Here is a 20,346-nt window from a genome sequence, read left to right as displayed (position 1 = left end):
ATCTCAGTTACTGAGGCTAGAGATTGGGATTAATAAAACTGTTGGAGCAGAACAGAAGATTTATGAAAGAGCGAAAATTTATTAGCAGGAATAAAGGAAGGTGGTTTTGAAATATTGAGAGATAAAGTCACTTCGTATTTTTAAAAAAGCAATGAAACGGAAACGGGTCAACATATCAAAAAATCGGAGTTAGGATTGTGAGTTATGTCTGTGAATATACAACTCATTCCAAACATATTCGGAAAATCAGAAGTGTAAGAGATGTGATCTAGTATCTGGAAGACAGGGCCTGAGTTTTCACAGGGCTCAGAGCGAAATGTTTCTGATGAAAACATTTTGAGTGGAGAGAAATATTGTTCTGGACGCCGGTATTAGTAAAAGGTTCTAAGACAGAGTTAGAACAATAACAACTTGCATTTATATAGCACCTTTAAAGTAGTAAAACGACCCAGGGCGCTTCACAGGAGCGATTACCAAACAAAATTTGAGACCGAGTCAAATAACGAGATATTTGGACGGGTGACCAAAAGCTTGGTCAAAGAGATAGGTTTTAAGGAGAGTCTGAAAGGGGAACAGAGAGGTCGAGGAAAGGAGAGATTTAGAACATAAGAATCTTCCAGGGAGCTATGTTAACATCGAATCCACATGTAATTAGTTAAGCAAGAGGAAGAGAAGCAGCACAATTCTCGGTGGGCTTTTCAGGCCAGCAATCAGTGGAGGTGAGATAGAGGGGAAACTGGGGAAAACTCGTTGTGGATGAAGTTTTGGGGAGATACAAAATATTTCCTTCAGTTTTTAAATATGATGGTGGAAGTGAAAATGTTGGTGTACTAGAGAAGGATGTGGGACCATAGTTAGAGATAACTGTAGAGAAGGATTTGGATCTGAGAAAAATCGCCGAGGTGGATAAATCACTGGGCCCAGAGTTAACACTCCCGAGGCTGTTAAAGTAAGTCAGAGAGGAGAAGGAGGGACTCTGATCACAATTTCTCAATCCTCGTTTGTTATCAAAAATATCAAGGTGGACTGAAGGAGCCCAAGTAATGTCTCTGTTAAAATAGGGAGAGAGGATCAACGGGTAACTGGAGACCAATTAGTCTCCGTCAACAGTGGGCAAACTCCTCGAATCTGTAATTCCAGGTCGAATTAGTGAACATTTGGAGAAACAGGGGATGATCAGGGGAGGCTGGAACTGATTCGCGGCAGACAAGTCGTATTTGACAAATTTGATACAGCTTTGTTGATAATTGACTGTACAGATCGATGGGATGCAGCACATGCGGTGTATATGGGTTTTCAGAAGGTATTTGATAATGTGGCTCACAGGAGGTTTCAGCCGTTTGGTTTAAGAGGAAATGTAGCCGCCCGGATAGAAAGTCGATAATGTGTTTAGTTTTCTCCATTTTTGTTCACAGATCCGACCGCTGCAATCACTGAGTTCCTGACAAAGTGCGACGATTACCAGCTGTTCCAGTTGACGAAATTCTACCGGGACAGATTAGAACAGGCGATTGAAGAAGTGGTGGACGGAGTCAGCTCGTTGTTAACATACGAGAGGCATTTCAGTGGACAGGAACATCGGGTAAGTGGGAGGGACGCAGAATAAATTTGGATTATTTAAACATCACAGAGCTAACAGGATATCAGATCTTAGAATCATTGAATGTGACAGAACAGAAACAGGTCAAATCGGAAAGAAATTGATCAAACTGAAAATACAGTGAACCTGAAACAATGATACGAAGAGGTGAAAATACCCAGTGGATCGGACAGTGTCTGTACAAAGGACAGGGGAACGGTTCGGGTATAACTCTTGTGTTGGACTGAAAGTAGAAGGGAAACAGTTTAAGTTTGAGTGGGAAAAGTCGGGACCAATATATTCATTGTTATTGTTTACAGAAAGTCGTTGATCTCGTGGAGAAGGGAAACAGGACGGACAGTTCCAAACTTCTCCTAAGTCTGGTGATGGAGAAAGGCTCTCCGGCTCGAAGGGTGATGTGGGAATCCTTTGTGAAAATGCACCATGTGGTACCAAAGTTGGACAAAATACTGAAAGAGATGCAGGAACTTGGTACATTAAAATCACACATTGAATTCAATTTCAGATTGAAACACTGCAGAATTTACTATAATATTACACAGATCTGATTTCATGAAAGCTCATTGATTTAAACAGGTCCTGATCCATTTGATTATATGAACATCGGACGAGGTTTATCTGAAATACCCAGTCACCTGAAAGGTAAGTGATGAAGTGGAGATTTCAAACCGTTTATTTCACTTCTGAAATTCAGAATGTCTGACTGTAGTCTTTTGTTTAGAGATTTTCAGAATCTGGTAATCAGAAATTCAAAGGGTGGAGGGAACAGAAATGAACCTCGTTTTGATTCAAAATCAATCCTCAACGATTGTACGATTTCTGACATATCCTGCAAAGATACGCAGGTTGCATTATTTCACTTGGCCCGGCTGCTGATCACGATCTGTTCAGAAATCCCATAAACTTTGAATCCTCATACACACTTGGCGGGATCCTGATACACTATGAAACCCCATACACAACTGGCAGGAGCCTGATACAGTGTGAACCCACATACACACCTGGCAGGCTCCTGATACACTATGAATCCCCATACACATCTGGCAGGATCCTGATATACTGTGAATCCCCATACACACCTGGCAGGATGCTGATACACTGTGAACCCACATACACACCTGGCAGGATCCTGATACACTGTGATCCCACAGACACACCTGGCAGGATCCGAATAAACTGTGAACCCACATTCACACCTGGCAGGATCCTGATGCACTGTGTATCCCCATAAACACCTGGCAGGATCCTGATTGACTGTGCAAGCCCTATAAACACCTGGTAGGATCCCCAATCACTGTGAATCCCAATGAACACCTGACACTATTTTGATGGACTGTGAAACACCTTTCACACCTGGTAGCTTCCTGATACACACTGAATACCCAAAAAACACATGGCAGGATACTGATTTACTGTGGATTCTCATACAAATCTGGAAGGATCTTGATTCACTGTGAGTCCCCACACAAATAATCTTCGAATAAGGGGCTGCTCTTTCAAAACTGAGATGAGGAGAAACTTCTTCACTCATAGGGTAGTAGGTCTGTGGAATTTGCTGCCCCAGGAAGCTGTGGAAGCTACATCATTAAATAAATGTAAAACAGAAATAGACAGTTTCCTTGAAGTAAAGGGGATTAGGGGTTACGGGGAGCGGGCAGCAAATTTGACATGAATTTAGATTTGAGGTGAGGATCAGATCAGCCATGAACTTATTGAATGGCGGAGCAGGCTCGAGGGGCCGATTGGCCTACTCCTGCTCCTATTTCTTATGTTCTTATGTTCTTACATCTGGCACATCCTGATACTTTGTGACACCCCATGCACAATGGGCAGGATAATTATGTTCTCTCAAAACCCCGTACATTCTTGGCCGCTACCAGATGCACTCTGATAACCCATAATCACGTGGCAGGATCCTGCAATACTCTGACCCTCCTAACACACCTGGCAGGATCCTGATACACTGTGAACCCACATGCACGCCAGGCAGGATTCTGATACAATGTGAATCCCCATACAAACCTTGAAGGATACTGATACACTCTGATTCCCCATATGCAAATGGCAGTGCACTGATTTAATGCGAATCCTCATGTAAATCTGGCAGGAACCTGATGCACTGCGAATGCCCATACACACCTGGCAGGATCATGATGCACTGCGAAACCCCATACACACCTGGCAGGATCATGATTCACCGTGAATCCCCATAAAGACCTGGCAGGATCATGATTCACTGTGAATCTCAATATGTATCTGAGGGATCCTGATACTTTGTGACTCTCCATACAAAATTGGCAGGATCCTGCTTCAGTGAGAGTCCCAGACACACCAGGCAGGCTCCTCATAGTCTGTAAAGCTCCAGGCACAACTGGCTGGTTCCAGATAACATGTGAAGCTCCGTACAAACTTGACGAGATCCTGATACACTGTGAATCCCAAAAGACACGTCACAGGATCCTGATTCTCTGTGAATCCCCATACACACCTGGCAGGATCCTGATACACTGTGAATCCCCATACACACCTGGCAGGATCTTGATACACTGTGAATCCCCATGCACACCTGGCAGGATACTAATAAATTGTGAACCCACTTACACGCCTGGCAGGATCCTGATACACTGTGAATCCCCATAAACTCCTTGCAGGATCCTGATACACTGTGAATCCCCATACACACCTGGCAGGATCCTAATACATTGTGAACTCACTTACACACCTGGCCGGATCCTGATACACTGTGAACCCACATACACATCTGGCAGGATCCAAATAAACTGTGAACCCACATACACACCTGGCAGGATCCTGATACACTGTGAACCTACATACACACCTGGCAGGATCCCAATAAACTGTGAACCCACATACACACCTGGCAGGATCCTGATACACTGTGAACCCACATACACACCTGGCAGGATCCGAATAAACTGTGAACCCACATACACACCTGGCAGGATCCTGATACACTGTGATCCCACATACAGACATTGCAGGATCCTGATGCACTGTGAACCCACATACACACATGGCAGAATCCTGATGCACTGTGAACCCACATACACACCTGACAGGATCCTGATACACTGTGAACCCACATTCACACCTGGCGGGATCCTGATACACTGTGAATCCCCATACACACCTGGCAGGATCCTGATGCACTGTTAATCCCCACACACACCTGGCAGGATCCTGATGCACTGTGAATCCCCATACACACCAGGCAGGATCCTGATACACTGTGAATCCCCATACACACCTGGCAGGATCCTGATACACTGTCAATCCCCATAAACACCTGGCAGGATGCTGATAATCTGTAACCCACATTCACACCTGACAGAATCCTGATACTTTGTGAATCCACATGAACACCTGACACTATTTTGATGCACTGTGAAACCCCTTTCACACCTGGTGGCATCCTGATACATTCTGAACACCCAAAAAACGCATGGCAGGATACTGATTTACTGTGAATTCTCATACAGATCTGGCATGATCGTGTTTCACTGTGAGTCCCCATACACCTCTGGCAGATCCTGATACTTTGTGACACCCCATGCACAACTGGCAGGATAATTATATTCTCTCAAAAAACCATATATTCTTGGCCGCAACCTGATAAAATGTGATAACCCATCCTCACGTGGCAGGAGCCTGCTATAATGTGACCCTCCTAACACACCTGACAGTATCCTGCTACACTGTGAACCCACATGCAAGCTAGGCAGTACACTGATTTACTGCGAATCCTCATATCAATCTGGCAGGAACCTGGTGCACTGCGAATCCCCATACACACCTGGCAGGATCATGATTCACTGCGAAACCCCATAAACACCTGGCAGGATCATGATTCACCGTGAATCCCCATAAAGCCTTGGCAGGATCATGATTCACTGTGAATCCCCATATATGTCTGAGAGATCCTGATAATTTGTGACTCCCCATACACAACTGGCAAGATCCTGATTCAGTGAGAGCCCCAGACACACCAGGCAGGTTCCTGATAGTCTGTAACGCTCCATGCACAACTGGCTGGTTCCTGATAACATGTGAAGCCCCGTACAAACTTGACAGGATCCTAATACACTGTGAATCCCCAAAGACACGTCGCAGGATTCTCATACACTCCGAATCCCCATACACACCTGGCAGCATCCTGACACACTGTGAATCCCCATACACACCTGGTCAGATCCTCTTACACACTGAAACCCCATGTAAATCTGGCAGCATCCTGATTCATATTGAATATGCAGACACATCTGGCAGGAACCTGAAACACGTCGAATCCCCATACCAAACTGGCAGGATCCGGATACACTGTCAATCGCCGGACACAATTGGCAGGATCCTGCTTCAGTGTGCGCCCCATACACATCTGGGAGGTTCCTGAAACACTGTGAAAACCCATAAACAACTAGGAGTTTCCTGATACACTGTGAAGTCCCATGCACATCCTTCAGGTTCCAGAAACACTATTAATCCGCATATAAACCTGGCAGGATCCTTATACAATCTGAATAACCATAGACACCTGGCAGTTTCCCGACAGGCAGTGAATCTCCATACAAACCTGGCATGACCCCGAAACTCCGTGAATCGCCATACACACCTGTCAGGATCCTGATACACATTGACTCCCCATACTCAACTGGTCGGTTCCAGATTCACTGTTAAACCCCATAAACACCGAGCAGGATCCTGATACACCGTGACTTCCCATCCACACCTGGCGGTATCCTGATACACTGAAAATTCATACACAACTGGGGGGAAAATCCTGAAACGCATTGAATCCCCATACACATCAGGCGGGGTGGGGGGGGGGGGGGGTTTGGAAATCCAGATACACTGTGAATCCCCAAACACACCTGGCAGGATCCTGATAGACTGTGAATCCCCATACACACCTGGCAGGATCCTGATAGACTGTGAAACCCCATACACACCTGGCAGGATCGTGATAGCCGGTGAATCCGCATACACTCCTGGCAGGATCCTGATGCTCTGTGAATCCCCATACACATCTTGCAGGATACTGAAACACTTTGAATCCCCATAAACTCGTGGCAGGATACTGATAAACTGTGAATCCCCATACACATCTGGCAGGATCCTGATTCACTGTGAATCACCACACACACCTGGCAGGATCCTGATACACTGTGAATCCCCATATACATCTGAGAGATCCTGATACTTTGTGACTCCCCTTGCACAACTGGCAGGATCCGGATACACTCTCAATCGACGGACACAACTCTCAGGATCCTGACTCACTGTGAGCCCCATACACACCTGGGAGGTGCCTGATACACTATGAAACCCCATCGACATCAGGAGTTTCCTGATACACTGTGAATTCCCATACACATCCCTCCGGTTCCAGAAACACGATTAATCCCCATACACACCTGGCAGGATCCTGATACATTGTGAATCCCCATACACAACTGGCAGGATCCTGATAGACTGTGAAACCCCATTCACACCTGGCAGGATCCTGATATACTGTGAATCCCCATAAACTCCTTGCAGGATACTGATACACTGTGAATCCCCATACACATCTTGCAGGATACTGATAGACTGTGAATCCCCATACACACCTGGCAGGATCCTGATAGACTGTGAAACCCCATACACACCTGGCAGGATCGTGATAGCCGGTGAATCCGCATACACTTCTGGCAGGATCCTGATAGACTGTGAAACCCCATTCACACCTGGCAGGATCCTGATATACTGTGAATCCCCATACACAACTGGCAGGATCCTGATAGACTGTGAAACCCCATACACAACTGGCAGGATCCTGATAGACTGTGAAACCCCATTCACACCTGGCAGGATCCTGATATACTGTGAATCCCCATAAACTCCTTGCAGGATACTGATACACTGTGAAACCCGATACACACCTGGCAGCATACTGAAACACTGTGAAACGCCATGAACACCTGGCAGGATCCTGATACATTGTAAATCCACATACACACCTGGCAGTATCATGATTCACTGTGAATCTCCATACACACCTGGCAGGATCATGATTCATTCTGAATCCCCATACACACCAGGCAGCATCCGGACACACTGTGTATCCCCATACACACCTGGCTGGATCCTCCTACACTCTTGAACCCCATGTACACCTGGCAGCACCCTGATTCACACTGAATGCCCATACACACCTAGCAGGAACCTGAAACACTTTGAATGCCCATGCTAAACTGACAGGATCCGGATACATTGTCAATTGCCGGACACAACTGGCAGGATCCTGATTGACTGTGAGCCCCATACACACCTGGGAGGTTCCTGATACACTCTGAATAACCATAGACACCTGTCAGGTTCCCGATAGATGGTGAATCCCCACACAAACCTCGCAAACACCGAAACTCTGTGAATCACCATACACACCTGGAAGTTTCCCGAAACATTCTGAATCGCCACACACACCTCCCAGGATCGCGAAACACTATTAACCCCCATAAACACCTGGCAGGATCCTGATACACATTGAATCCTCATACTCACCTGGTAGCTTCCAGATTCACTGTGAAACCCAATAAACACCAAGCAGCATCCTGATACACCTTGACTTCCCATCCACACCTGGCGGTATACTGGTACACTGTGAAAAATCAGACAAAACTGGGAGGAAAATCCTGTAACACTGTGAATCCCCATACACACCTGGGGGCAAAATCCAAATAAACTGTGAAACCTCATTCACACCTGGCAGGATCCTGATACACTGTGAATCCCCATAAACTCCTTGCAGGATCCTGATACACTGTGAATCCCCATACACACCTGGCAGGATCCTGATACATTCTGAATCCCCATACACACCTGGCAGGATCCTGATACACGGTGAATCCCCATACACTCCTAGCAGGATCCTGAAACTCTATGAAAACCCATAAACACCTGGCAGGATCCAGATTCATTGTGAATCCCCATACACAAGTGGCAGGATCCTGATTCACTGAGAGGCCTAGACACACCAGGCAGGTTCCTGATAGTCAATGAAACCCCCACACAACTGGCTGGTTCCTGATAACATGTGAAGCCCCGTACACACCTGACATGATCCCAATACACGATGAACCTCCAAACACACCTGGCAGATTCCAGAACCACAGTGAATCAACAAACACACCTGGCAGTATCCTCATACACTCTGAATCCCCATACACACCTGGCAGCATCCTGACACACTGTGTATCCACATACACACCTGGATGGATCCTCTTACACTCTGAAACCCCATGTACACCTGGCAGCACCCTGATTCACACTGAATGCCCATACAAACCTGGCAGGAACCTGAAACACATCGAATGCCTATGCCAAACTGACAGGATCCGGATTCATTGTCAATCGCCGAACATAACTGGCAGGATCCTGATTGACTGTGAGCCCCATACACACCTGGGAGGTTCCTGATACACTCTGAATAACCATAGACACCTAACAGGTTCCCGATAGATGTTGAATCCTCATACAAACCTCGCATGACCTCGAAACTCTGTGAATCACCATAACACAACTGGATGTTTCCCGAAAGATTCTGAATCGCCATACACACCTCTCAGGATCGCGAAACACTATTAATCCTCATACTCACCTGGTAGGTTCCAGATTCACTGTGAAACCCCATAAACACCGAGCAGGATCCTGATACACCGTGACTTCCCATCCACACCTGGCGGTATCCTGATACACTGCGAAAACTCATACACAACTGGGGGGGAAATCCTGTAACATTGTGAATCCCCATACTTACCTGGTAGGATCCTGATACACTGTGAATCCCCATACATACCTGGTAGGATCCTGATACACCGTGAATCCCCATACACACCTGGTAGGATCCTGATACACTGTGAATCCCCATACACAACTGGCAGGATCCTGGTAGACTGTGAATCCCCATTAACTCGTGGCAGGATCCTGATTCACTTTGAATCACCATACACACCTGGCAGGATACTGATACACTGTGAATCCCCATACACACCTGGTAGGATCCTGATACACTGTGAATCCCCATACACAACTGGCAGGATCCTGATTCGCTTTGAATCACCATACACACCTGGCAGGATACTGATACACTGTGAATCCCCATACACACCTGGTAGGATCCTGATACACTGTGAATCCCCATACACAATTGGTAGGATCCTGATAGACTGTGAATGCGCAGAAACACCTGGCAGGATCCTGATACACTCTCAATCCCCATACACACCTGGCAGGATACTGATACACTGCGAATCCCCATACACAACTGGCAGGATACTGATACACTGTGAATCCCCATACACAACTGGCAGGATCCTGATAGACTGTGAATCCGCAGAAACACCTGGCAGGATCTTGATACACTCTCAATCCCCAAACACACCTGGCAGGATACTGAAACACTGTGAATCCCCATAAACTCGTGGCAGGATACTGATACACTGTGAATCCCCACACACATCTGGCAGGATCCTGATTCACTTTGAATCACCATACACACCTGGCAGGATCCTGTTACACTCTGAATAAACATAGACGCCTGGCAGGTTCCGGATAGATGCTGTTGACCGGAGGTCATCAGTTATACAAACCTGGCATGGCCCCAAAACTCTGTGAAACACCATACACACCTGGAACGTTCCCGATACTGCTGACTCACCATGCACACCTCTCAGGATCGCGAAACAGTATTAATCCCCATAAACACCTGGCCGGATCCAGATTCAATGTGAATCCCCGTACACACTTGGCAGGATCCTGATAAACTGGGAAACCCCATACACACCTGGCAGGATCCTGATACACTGGGAAACCCCATACACACCTGGCAGGATACTGAAACACTGTGAATCCCCATAAACTCCTGGCAGGATAATGATACACTGTGAAACCCCATACACGCCTGGCAGCATACTGAAACACTGTGAAACGCCATACACACCTGGCAGGATCATGATTCACTGCGAATCTCCATACAGACCTGGCAGGATCATGATTCACTGTGAATCCCCATATATATCTGAGAGATACTGATACTTTGTGACTCCCCATACACAACTGGCAGGATCCTGATTCACTGAGAGGCCCAGACACACCATGCAGGTTCCTAATAGTCTGTGAAGCTCCATACACAACTGGCTCGTTCCTCATAACATGTGAAGCGCCGTACACACCTGGCAGGTTCAAGAACCACTGTGAATCCCCAAACACACTTGGCAGGATCCTCATACACTCTGATTCCCCATACACACCTGGCAGCATCCTGTCACACTGTGTATCCCCATACACACCGAGCTGGATCCTCCTACACTCTGAAACCCCATGTACACCTGGCAGCACCCTGATTCACACTGAATGCCCATACACACCTGGCAGAAACGTGAAACACTTCGAATGCTCATGCTAACCTGACAGGATCCGGAGATATTGTCCATCGCCGGACACAACTGTCAGGATCCTGATTCACTGTGAGCCCCATACACACCTGGGAGGTTCCTGATACACTATGAAACGTCATAGACATCAGGGGTCTCCTGATATACAGTGAAGTCCCATACACTTCCCTCAGTTTCCAGACACACCATTAATCGTCATGCAAACCTGGCAGGATCCTGATACACTGTGAATCCCCATACACACTTGGCAAGCTCCTGATACATTCTGAATAACCATCGACACCTGGCAGGTTCCCGATAGATGGTGTTGACCGGAGGTCACCGGTTATACAAACCTGGCATGACCCCAAAACTCTGTGAAACACCATACACACCTGGAAGGTTCCCGATACATTCCGACACGCCATGCGCACCTCTCGGGATCGCGAAACGCTATTAATCCCCATACACACCTGGCAGGATCCTGATACACATTGAATCCGCATACTCACCTGTTAGGTTCCAGATTCACGGTGAAGCCCCATAAACACCTAGCAGGATCCTGATACAACGTGACTTCCCATCAACACCTCGCGGTATCCTGATACACTGTGAAAAATCATACAACAACTGGGGGGAAAATCCTGAAACACAGTAAAACACCATACAGACCTGGGGCGAAAATCCGGATGCGCTTTGAATCCCCATACACATCTGGCAGGATCCTGATACACTGTTAAACCCCATACACACCTAGCAAGATCCTGATAGCCGCTGAATCTACATACAAACCTGGCAGGATCCTGATACACTGTGAAAACCCATAAACACCTGGCAGGATCCAGATTCAATGTGAATCCCCACATACACCTGGCAGTATCCTCATACAATCTGAATCCTCATAAACAGCAGGCGGGATCCTGATTCACTCTGAAACCCCGTGCACACCTGATAGGATCCAGAAACACTATGAAACCCCAGGCACACCTGGCAGTTTCCTGATGCACAGTAAAACCCCATACACACCTGTCAGGACCCTGATCCGCCCTGAATCCCCATGCACACCTGGCAGGATCCTGATACACGCCGAATCCCCAGAAACAACTGGCAGGATCCTGATCAACTGTGAATCCTCATACACACCTGGCTGAATCCTGATTCACTGTGAATCCCAATACATTCCTGGCAGGTTCATGATTCACTGTGAATCCCCATAAACACCTGGCAGGATCACGATTTACTGTGAATCCCCATGCACACCTGGCAGGATCATGATTCACTGTAAGTCCCCATATATATCTGAGAGACCCTGATACTTTGTGACTCCCCATACACAACTGGCAAGATCATGATTCACTGAGAGCCCAGACACACCAGGCAGGTTCATCATAGTCTGTGAATCTCCATACACAACTGGCTGGTTCCTGATAACGTGTGAAGCCCCTTACACACCTGACAGGATCCCGATACATGGTCTATCCCCATATACAGCTGGCAGGTTCCAGAACCACTGTGAATCCACTTACATACCTGGCAGCATTCTGATACACTATATATCCTCAAACACACCTGGCCAGATCCTCATACACTCTGAAACCAATGTACACCTGGCAGCATCCTGATACACATTGAATCCCCATACTCATCTGGCAGGATCGTCATACACTGTGAGTCCCCATACACACCTGGCAGGATCCAGAAACACTGTGAATCCTCATACACACAGGGAAGGTTCCCGATATATTATGAATCACCATGCACACCTGTCAGGATGGCGAACACTATTAATCCCCACACAGACTTGGCAGAATCCCCGTACTAACCTGGTAGGTTGCAGATTCACTGTGAAACCCCATAAACAGCTGGCAGGATCCTGATACACTGTAACTTCCCATCCACAGCTGGCTGGTTCCTGATACACTGTGAATCCCCATACACTCATGGCAGGAACCTGATACAATGTGATACCCGATACACACCTGACAGTATCCTAATACACGGTGAATCACCATGCACACCTGGCAGGATCCGGATACACTTTGAATCCCCATGCACACCTGGCAGGATCCTGACACACTGTGAGTCCCCATACACACCTGGCAGGATCCTGATACACTGTGAATCCCCATACACACCTGGCAGGATCCAGAAACACTGTGAATCCCCATACACACCTGGCAGGATCCATTTAAACTGTCAAACCCCATACACACCTGGCAGGATTTTAATACACTATGAAAACCCACGCACACCTGGCAGTATCCTGATATATTCTGAATCCCCAGACCCATCTGTCAGGATCCTGTAACACTGTGAGACCCGATACACACCTGGTAGGATTCCGACACTCTGAACACTAATACACATATCCTTTGTGCCGCCCAGACGCTCTGGGCTCACAAGTAAAGAGCAGTGTTATGATCCAGACGTTAAGTGTTAACTGCGCCCCTAGAAATCTGACCCATCACAGACTGCAGGGGATGAGATGGAGAAATATTGAAATGTTATAATTTCACAGCACAGAATGAGACGTCAAAGTGTTCGATTTGATCTGTGACGATGTACAGATGTTCACACAATGGATCATTAATCCTTGGAGAAATGTGAGGGAAACACAATGTTCAGGGTAATTCGGAAGTTCTGGGCTGGCTTCCTAATGGCACAGAAAGAGAGAACCTTATAGTACTCAAACAATAGTCCTTTAACTCAGGGTCTTTTAGACCCAATTTAATGACTGACGAAAACAAATTTGTAATTTCCCAAACCTGCATTATAAGAAATTGAGACCAAAATGAAACAACGGAGTATAATTATTGGGAGAATCGTTGAAATGAACTGTGAATGTTTTCTGCTCTAACATTGCACTGAGTGATGTGGGCAGTAGTTCTAATTCTAATTCTAATCGGTGATATGACAGAACTGTTCGAAAAACACATTCAATGAAGGTGTAAAACTGCTGAAAAATTGTTTGCATTTTCTGAAACACAATATAACAGGAGAATGATTGGAGACTGGAAATGACTATTTGGCCCAAATAAGCCTGTCCCTGTTCGAAGAGGTGACCCCGCCGACCGCTCCTCTCAGTATATCCACAGAAACACGTCCGATTGTCTCTTGACCCCACTTGCACTGCCCCTTTCGTGTCCTACTCTGTTAACTGGGTGAGAAAATTGCTCTGATTTCCTTTCTTACTTCTGACTTCCAATTTTCTCCGTCTCTAATTATTTTCGTGAGTGTTAGCCTGTTTCCTGCATTAATATTGTGAATTACGTTGAAATGATTCAATACCGAAGTCTCTTGCTCAATCGAAATACATCAAACCCGCTCACCATTCCCTCACCCTAAACTCCTAATACCTTTAATCGTCTTTCTGATTCCCCTCTGTACTTTTAGAACGGCAGTAATATTTACCTGTGATATGGTGACTAAAGAAATACAGATCTGATGCAATAACAGTGGAACTGCTGTCCATTCACAGTCTGTCCCTCTCCCAGTGCCCACAATATCCCAGATAACCTGTCCGAGGTCTGATACAATAACAGTGGAACTTCTGTCCATTCACAGTCCGTCCCTCTCCCAGTACCCACAATATCCAAGATAACCTGCCCGAGGTCTGATACAATAACAGTGGAACTTCTGTCCATTCACAGTCCGTCCCTCTCCCAGTGCCCACAATATCCCAGATAACCTGTCCGAGGTCTGATACAATAACAGTGGAACTTCTGTCCATTCACAGTCCGTCCCTCTCCCAGTACCCACAATATCCAAGATAACCTGTCCGAGGTCTGATACAATAACAATGGAATTTCTGTCCATTCACAGCCTGTCCCTCTCGCAGAGCTCACAATACCCCAGATAACCTGCCCAGGATCTGATACATTAGAATCATAAAATGTTTACAGCACACAAGAGCCCACTCGGCCCCTCGAGCCCCTGCCGGCTCTTTTTAAGAGCTATCAGGTTAGTCCCATTCCCCTTCTCTTTCCTCGTTGCCCTGCAAAACTTTCCCTTCAAGCATTTAATGAATCCCTTTTTGAAAGCCACTATTGAATCTGCTTCCACAAACCCTTTCAGGCAAAGCATTCCAGATCATAACTTCTCGCTGCTTAAAAATAGTTTTTCCTCATCTCGCCTTCGGTTCTTTTGCCAATCACTTTAAATCTGTGCCCTGTGGTTCTCGACCCTCCTGCCAATGGGCAAAGTTTCTCCTTATTTAATTTATTTAAATCCTTCATAATTTTGAATACTTCTATCAAAGCTCCTCCCAACCTTCTCTGCTGTAAGGAGAACAACTCCAGCTTCTCCAGTCTATCCACTTAACTGAAGTCCCTCTTCCGTGCAACCATTCTAGTAAATCTTTTCTGCATTCTCTCCAAGGCCTTCACATCCTTCCTAAAGTGCGGTGCCCAGAATTGGACACAATACACCAGTTGTGGCCAAACCAGGGTATTATAAAGGTTCAACGTAACTTCCTTGTTTTTGTTGTCTATGCATCTATTTTTCAAGCCAAGTATCCCGTCTGCTTTTTTAACTGCTTTCTCAACTTGTCCTGTCACTTTCAAAGATTTGAGCACATACACCCCCAGGTCTCTCTGTTCCTGCACTCCCTTTAGAATTATACCATTTAATTTATATTACCTCTCCTCATTCTTCCTGCCAAAATGTATCACTTCGCAATTCTCTGCATTAAATTTCATCTGCCATGTGTCCGCCCATTCCGCCAGCCTTTCTATGTACTCATGAAGTCCATCACTATCCTCCTCACTATTTACTGCATTTTTACGTTTTGTGCCATCTGCAAATTTTGAAATTGTGCCTTGCACACTCAAATCCAAGTCATTAATATCTATCAAAAAAAGCAGTGGTCCTAGTACCGACCCTTGGGGAACATCACTGTATACCTTCCTCCAGGCCAAAAAACAACCGTTCACTACAACTCTCCATTTCTTGTCACTGAGCCAATTTCCCATCAATGCTGCCACTGCCCCTTTTATTCTATGGCCTTCAACTTTGCTAACAAGCCTATTATGCAGCACTTTATAAAACGCCTTTTGAAAGTCCATATACACATCAATCGCATTGCATTCATCAACGCTATCTGTCACCTCACTTAAAAACTCAATCAAGATAGTTAAACACGATTTGCCTTGAACAAATCGGTGCTGGCTTCAGTCAATTAATCCACACTTGATCAAGTGAAAATTAATTTTGTTCAGGATTATCGTTTCTAAAAGCATCCCCACAACTGATTTAAAACAATGGAATTCTGTCCATTCAGTCTGTCCGGTACACACAATATCCCAGATAACCTGCCCTAGACCTGATACAATAACAGTGGAATTTCTGTTCATTCAAAGTCTGTCCCTCTCCCAATGCCCACAACATCCCAGATAATCTGCCCGAGGTTTGATACAATAACAGTGGAACTTCTGTCCGTTCACAGTCTGTCCCTCTCCCAGTGCCCACAATACCAAAGATAACCTGCCCAAGGCCTGACGAAATAACACTGAATAGTAAAGTGATATTGAGAAGTTGTCAAAATAACTAAAATTGAGAACCATTTTGTCCGTTCTAATTGAAGCTGTTCAAAAGAAACACAAGGAAACACTTCGGGGACAAACTGAAACACTGAGAGTGAACACGATCCTAATAAAGGAGAAGGTTAAGATTTTCCAGCTGGTCACTCTATACACTGAGCTAACGGTCATTTCTACTGTTCGAGATCGGACACTTGTAGAACATGAACTGCTGGCAAGAGGCAGAGACCATGAAAAGTGGAGAGAGAAACATCTCCGGAGAGAACTGGAAAAAATCCGAACTGATCAATTGTTCCAGAGCAGCTTTTCAAGAAGTGGCAGTTTGGTGCAGAAAATGAGGAGCTCATTCCAGCGATCCAGTTCTGGGAGTTCAGCAGCAGTGAACGGAGTCCCGGGGATTGGAAAAACAACAATGGTACAAAAGATTGTTTATGATTGGGCCACTGGGAAAATATACCCACACTTTCAATTTGTTTTCAGCTTTAAATTCCGGGATTTGAACGCTATTAACTGTAGAATAAACCTGAAGAATCTGATACTGGATCTGTATCCTTACTTTGGGAATATTCTGGGAGAGCTCTGGAAGAATCCAGAGAGATTACTGTTCATATTCGATGGTTTAGATGAATTCAAGGACAGTATCGATTTTGGTGACAATCGGAGAAATACAGAGGCTGATTACATGTGCACAGATCCGGAAGACCAGTGCGAAGTGTCTGAAATTGTGTACAGTTTAATACAGCACAAGCTGCTCCCAGGATGTTCAGTGCTAGTGACCAGCCGCCCCACTGCATTACATTTATTGGAAAAAGCTGAGATCAGTGTCTGGGCTGAAATCCTGGGATTTGTTGGTGAAGAACGGAAGGAATATTTCAACAAGTTTTTTGAAGATCAGTCGGTGGCAGCAGCTGTTTTCAAACATGTGGAGGAGAACGAGATCCTGTACACCATGTGTTACAACCCTTCCTACTGCTGGATCCTCGGTCTGTCACTGGGTCCCTTCTTCACACAAAGAGACATAAAACAGCAACAAATTCCCAAGACCATCACCCAACTATATTCCTGCTATATTTACAACATTCTGAAAAACCATGGCCGAGAGATTGAATCCCCCCGTGATGTGTTACTGACGATCGGTATGATGGCCTTCACAGGAGTCTCCGAGAAGAAGATTGTGTTTGGAAATGGAGATTTGATCAAGTACAATCTGCAACCTTCCCAGTTCCTGTCTGGGTTCATGATGGAACTTTTGGAGAGAGATGATTCTGCCCAGAGTGTGGTTTACACATTCCCGCACCTCACCATCCAAGAGTTTGTAGCCGCACTCGCACAATTCCTGACTCCAAATCCATGGGACATCCGGAAACTCCTCAATGAAGCCCAGAACAAGGAAGATGGGCGATTTGAGATATTTCTCCGTTTTGTTGTTGGTCTCTCCTCCTCACAGTCAGCTCGGCCCCTGGAGGAGTTGCTGGGCCCATTCCTCCATCAAACAACCTGCGGAGTGATTGATTGGGTGAAGGAGAAGGTTGAAGGACAGATTGGAAATACAGAGAGTCAAGCTGGTAAAAGGGACCTCCTGAACACATTCCACTACCTGTTTGAGTCTCAGAATAAAACACTGGCTCAGGCCACAGTGGGATCTGTGGAAACACTTACATTTGGACACTGGGATTCACGGCGGGCATTACGACTGACCCCGATTGACTGTACGGTGCTGTCTCATGTTATTGGACTCTGTGATACAATAAAGCACCTCAATCTAGAGCACTGCTCCATTCAATCTGAAGGACTCCAGCGGCTGGGACCCGCATTACACAAATGCCAAGTGTTGAGGTAACTGTTTATTTGTCTCCAACTGTTCGGCCAAGTGTAGAACAGTCACGGATTGTATTCTTGCTCCGTAATGAAGGGAAACAAACAGTTCAGTAAAACCAGAGAGAAACAGATTCAACACAAATATTACAAACGATAAGAGGATTGGTTATTAATTCCCCAACACCAGTGCAGCTAAAAATAATTTTAAAAGTACGAATAATTTACCATATCAAGTACACAGAACACCAGGTAAAATAAGTCCTTTGTATCAGGATACATAAAATGGCTTCCGCCGAGGGCCAATAATGTGTGAGATTGAGAAAATGAGGTCAAGGGACGTTTTCGGCGGTTACTTGTTTAACATTTTACCCAATACTCTTCTTTAAATAACACAACATGCTATTGTTTTAAAGGCTCCAAAACTCCCCGGTTGCCCGATTGTATCGCAGGACACAGACTTACATAAGATAAGAACATAAGAAATAGGAGCAGGAGTAGGCCAATCGGCCCCTCGAGCCTGCTCCGCCAATCAATAAGATCATGGCTGATCTGATCCTAACCTCAAATTTAAATTCATGTCCAATTTCATGCCCGCTCCCCGTAACCCCTAATTCCCTTTACTTCGAGGAAACTCTCTATTTCTGTTTTAAATTTATTTAATGAAGTAGCTTCCACAGCTTCCTGGGGCAGCAAATTCCACAGACCTACCACCCTCTGAGTGAAGAAGTTTCTCCTCATCTCAGTTTTGAAAGAGCAGCCCCTTATTCTAAGATTATGCCCCCTAGTTCTAGTTTCACCCATCCTTTGGAACATCCTTACTGCATCCACCCGATCAAGCCCCTTCACAATCTTATATGTTTCAATAAGATGGCCTCTCATTCTTCTGAACTCCAATGAGTGGAGTCCCAATCGACTCAACCTCTCCTCCTTTGTCCACCCCCTCATCCCCGGGATTAACCGAGTGAACCTTCTTTGTACTGCCTCGAGAGCAAGTATGTCTTTTCTTAAGTATGGAGACCAAAACTGTATGCAGTATTCCAGGTGCGGTCTCACCAATACCTTATATAACTGCAGCAATACCTCCCTGTTTTTATATTCTATCCCCCTATCAATAAAAGCCAACATTCCGTTGGCCTTCTTGATCACCTGCTGCACCTGCAAACTAACTTTTTGATTTTCTTGCACTCGGACCCCCAGATCCCTTTGTACTGCAGTACTTTCCAGTTTCTCGCCATTAAGATAATAACTTGCTCTCCGATTTTTCCTGCCAAAGTGCATAACCTCATATTTTCCAATATTGTATTGCATCTGCCAAATCTCCGCCCACTCACCCAGCCTGTCTCTATCCCCGTGTAGGTTTTTTATGTCCTCCTCACTCTCTACTTTCCCTCCCATCTTTGTATCATCTGCAAACTTTGATATGTTACACTCGGTCCCCTCCTCCAAATCGTTAATATAGATTGTAAAGAGTTGGGGACCCAGCACCGACCCCTGCGGAACACCACTGGCTACAGGTTGCCCGTTCGAGAATGTACCATTTATCCCAACTCTCTGCTTCCTGTTAGATAACTAATCCTCCACCCATGTCAGAATATTACCCCCAATCCAGTGATTCTTTATCTTGAGCAATAATCTTTTATGTGGCACCTTGTCGAATGTCTTCTGGAAGTCCAAATACACTACGTCCACTGGTTCCCCTTTATCCACCCTGTACGTTCTATCCTCAAAGAACTCAAGCAAATTAGTCAGACATGACTTCCCCTTTGTAAAGCCATGTTGACTTTGTCCTATTAAATTATGTTTATCCAAATGTTCTGCGACTGTCTCCTTAATAATAGACTCCAAAATGTTACCCACCACAGATGTTAAGCTAACTGGTCTATAATTTCCATCCTTCTGCCTACTACCCTTTTTAAATAAGGGTGTTACATTGGCAGTTTTCCAATCTGCCGGGACCTTT

The 20,346-nt window shown here is 45.6% G+C and overlaps 1 protein-coding gene across 1 annotated transcript in view; it reads left to right on the top strand.

The window, feature by feature from the left end:
- Positions 1–20,346, top strand: part of LOC137316331 (NACHT, LRR and PYD domains-containing protein 3-like) — a 40,445-nt gene that overhangs the window by 7,754 nt on the left and 12,345 nt on the right. The window contains exons 5-7 of the mRNA XM_067980396.1: positions 1,416–1,582; positions 1,900–2,071; positions 16,613–18,404. Of these exons, the coding sequence (XP_067836497.1) occupies positions 1,416–1,582; positions 1,900–2,071; positions 16,613–18,404 (2,131 nt within the window). The remainder of the gene's footprint in view (positions 1–1,415; positions 1,583–1,899; positions 2,072–16,612; positions 18,405–20,346) is intronic.

This window comes from Heptranchias perlo, unplaced genomic scaffold, assembly GCF_035084215.1.
Source record: "Heptranchias perlo isolate sHepPer1 unplaced genomic scaffold, sHepPer1.hap1 HAP1_SCAFFOLD_59, whole genome shotgun sequence".
Lineage (NCBI taxonomy): Eukaryota > Metazoa > Chordata > Chondrichthyes > Hexanchiformes > Hexanchidae > Heptranchias > Heptranchias perlo.
Note: the sequence above shows the minus strand (reverse complement) of the source record. Positions and strands in the feature narration are given on the sequence as shown.